This window comes from Trichechus manatus, unplaced genomic scaffold, assembly GCF_000243295.1.
Source record: "Trichechus manatus latirostris isolate Lorelei unplaced genomic scaffold, TriManLat1.0 scaffold00113, whole genome shotgun sequence".
Lineage (NCBI taxonomy): Eukaryota > Metazoa > Chordata > Mammalia > Sirenia > Trichechidae > Trichechus > Trichechus manatus.
The window spans coordinates 5,224,144-5,227,348 of NW_004444049.1; the positions used below are offsets into that span (position 1 = coordinate 5,224,144).

At 56.2% G+C, this 3,205-nt stretch overlaps 1 protein-coding gene across 1 annotated transcript in view; it reads right to left on the reverse strand.

Moving 5' to 3' along the window:
• Positions 1-778, reverse strand: part of CST6 (cystatin E/M) — a 1,855-nt gene extending 1,077 nt beyond the window's left edge. Inside the window, exon 1 of the mRNA XM_004383906.1 lies at positions 539-778. Within this exon, the coding sequence (XP_004383963.1) occupies positions 539-778 (240 nt within the window). The remainder of the gene's footprint in view (positions 1-538) is intronic.
• Positions 779-3,205: the final 2,427 nt, after the last annotated feature.

Below are 3,205 nucleotides of genomic sequence, written 5' to 3' on the forward strand. Positions count from 1 at the left end.
TGGCCCTCATTGTCCCCCATCTCCCTCACCCCATCCCCCCATGGCCCTCATTGCCCCCATGTCCCTCACTCCATTCCCCCATGGCCCTCATTGCTCCCCATCTCCCTCACCTCATCCCCCTATGGCCCTCATTGCCCCCCTATCTCCCTCACCTCCCCCAGGTCCCCATCTCCCCATGGCCCTCATTGCCCCCATCTCCCTCACTTCCCTCCATGTCGCCATCCCCCCATGTCCTTCATTGCCCCCCATCCCCCTCACCTCCTACCTTCCTCACCCCCTCCTCCTCCCCAGTCCATCTATCGGGATGACGAGGATAAGGCAAGTGAGGCAACTTGCATAAGTTAAATACAGGCTGGGTCCTTTATTTAAAATTTAGATCCAGCATTTTGTTCATCATGAATTTTTGGCATTAATTTCTGTTCTAAAACATACTGCATTAAAACATTGATCTCTCTCTGTTGGCACCCACAGGGCGCCTCCCTCGCTCACCTCCCGGTGTTGGTCCCTCTCCCACGCCGCCGCCCTCCGCCCAGCGCACCTGGCTCTGCGCCTTGAGGATGTGCGTGTCACGGAAGAAGTAGATGGTGTTGCTGCCCATGTTGTAAGTGGCCACGGCCGCCTGCGTCACCTTCTGCACCTGCGGGTCGTCGGGCGATAGTTCTCGGCGCTCCCCGGTCCTGAGCTCCCCAGGCCGGGCCCGGGCGTCGCGTGGCAGTGCCACCAGGCAGAGCGCCACCAGGGCCAGGGCCAGCGCCACCACACAGCTCGTTTGCGCCATGGCTGTCTGCCGAGCCTGCGGCCGCGCGGCTTTTACAGGCCCCGCGGTCCCGCCCAGCTGCCCGCCGACGCCCCCACCGCCTGGCCGCGCCCTGTGGGCCTGGAGCCGAGCTGGGGGCCGAGGGTCGCCGGCGGGCTTGCGGGGCCCACTGTGGGAGGTCCTGGTGCGAGAGGAAAAGCTCCCCGGAGGGCCGCCCAGGGAACCACTAACAACAGGGGTTACTAGCTGTGTGACCAAGGATAAGTTACCCATTCACCGCTTCAGCTTCCTCAACTGTATAATGGGTTGTTGTGAGATAAACTAATATATATAAAGTACTTAGAAGAGGTCTGGTATTGGGGGAGGTGCTATAATCACAGCATGTAAGCGGGGGCTGTTACTACACTGACCAAACCCGCTGTCCTCAGCTGGATTCCGACTTACAGTGACTCTGTGGGACAGAAGAGAAGGGCCCCATAGGGCTTCCAAAGCTGTAAATGTTTATGGAAGCAGACTGCCACATCTTTCTCCCTTGGAGTCGCTGGTGGGTTTGAACCACCGACCTTTCAGTTAGCAGCCGGGCACTTAACCACTGCACCACCAGGGCTCCTTGTACACTGATCAGACACTGTTCAACCCTCGGGACTGCCAGTGAGCAGGAATTATTATTGCTTCCGCTTTACGGAGGAGGAAACAGAGGGGAGATGGTTTGCCCAACGACACCAGCAGTAAAGGGTAAATGGTGACTTTTGAGCCCCGACATTCTAATGGAGTCTGTGCTCCTCAGTCCAACTGAGCCCAGAGGATACGCAGTGACCAGGAGCAGGAGGTGCCACCAGCTCTGCCATCACTCCAGGTGACTTTGGGCACGTCTCCTGCCCTCCCAGAACCTGAGGGTCCTTAGCTGAGGAAACGTGACAACAACCGGCATCTCATAGGTTGTTTTGACATTAGTGGGTGGGGCTTGGCTCCCCTCCCCCCAAGGCAAACTGGGTGCCGGGTGCCAGCAAAACGGGCTTTGGAAAGTCTTTTGGAAGAAAATTTGATTACTTAAACAGCACTGAAGTAGTCACCACGGGAAAAGTCGGCATTTGGTTGGAACCCCGTATCTATGCTTTAGGGTTCAGCCTTGATGGTCCTTTTAGTCACGTTAGGGGGGCACTAAGATCTTGCCAACGCTTTGAGCCTCCGAGGGTCTTAACTTGGAAGAGGTAGTGCCTTACAGTACCTGACAAACTTAGTAAATGGTGGCTATTGTTATGGTGAGGAGCCCTCGTGGCACAGTGGTTAAAGCACTCAGCTGCTAACCAAAAGGTCAGCAGTTCGAACCCACCAGCTGCTCCACGGGAGAAAGATGTGGCAGTCTGCTTCCGTAAAGATTCACAGTCTTGCAAACCCTATGGGGCAGTTCTACCCTGTCCTGTAGGGTTGCTATGAGTTGGAATCCACTCGACAGCAATGCATTTGGGTTGGACGGATGTGGTGACTATCGTGAGTAGGCATCAGTTCTGGGCCTCTCAGAATCCCAGGGCCATGACAGGAAGTGATTTCTCCTGGAGACCTAGACCCGAGTGTGGTCACTGCCCCTAATCCTCAAAGCTGCTGGCCTGAGTGTCCCCCACCAACACCCCCCACCCCCCACCACAGCCTAGCTGTGACAAACACACCCTGGCACCTTCTTGGGATTCCAAGGAACAGTCACAAGTTTGCTGCAAGCTCAAGTGTCTGCCTTAAAGGGCCAGCCCTCAGTTTGTGGGTGAGCTGGCCCGGCTTGGTTTGATGAGGGGCCGAGGCCAGGTAGGGACCCTGAGTGGAGAAAATCTGAGCAGGGGTGGAGTAAGAGGCTTGTGGGGAGCAGAGGTGGAGTAAGAGGCCTGTGCGGAGCAGAGGAGAGGTGGGAGAGGCAGCCCCAGGGTGCAGGGAGCCTCCTCGGGCTCACCTACCTTGCAGCTCAGCCATGGCCACGCTTACCTCCAACAATTCCCTTGCAAACTAGCCAAGGCCCTGTCTCCAATTCACAGAGAGGACCAAGGCCCCCGCTCATATCCCCCACCCTGCCTGGAACTCTTTCGCACTGGTGCTGACAAACCTCTTGCCCCATAACCTAACGATTCCCAAAGAGCTTTCACCTACTTTTCTTACAAGCACGCATACATAGAGAGCATTATCCTCATTCTGCAGATGAAAAAATTCCTCAGAGAGGTCAGGACACCTGTCTAAAGTCACACAGCTAGAAGTGGGGTCTTGGTGAGAATGAGGGATGGGGAAGAGACATTAGCAATCACTGGGCTCTTGACACGTGCCAGGCCTTGCGCCTGGAACTTGCCTACATTCTTTCATCTTTATAACTGCTCTGCGGAAGCTACGATCATTACCTCCACTGACAAGGAGGAAAGCGGGAGTTGAGGGGGAAAGGCCAGCAGTGGGGTCCCAGTGGACCCACGTACC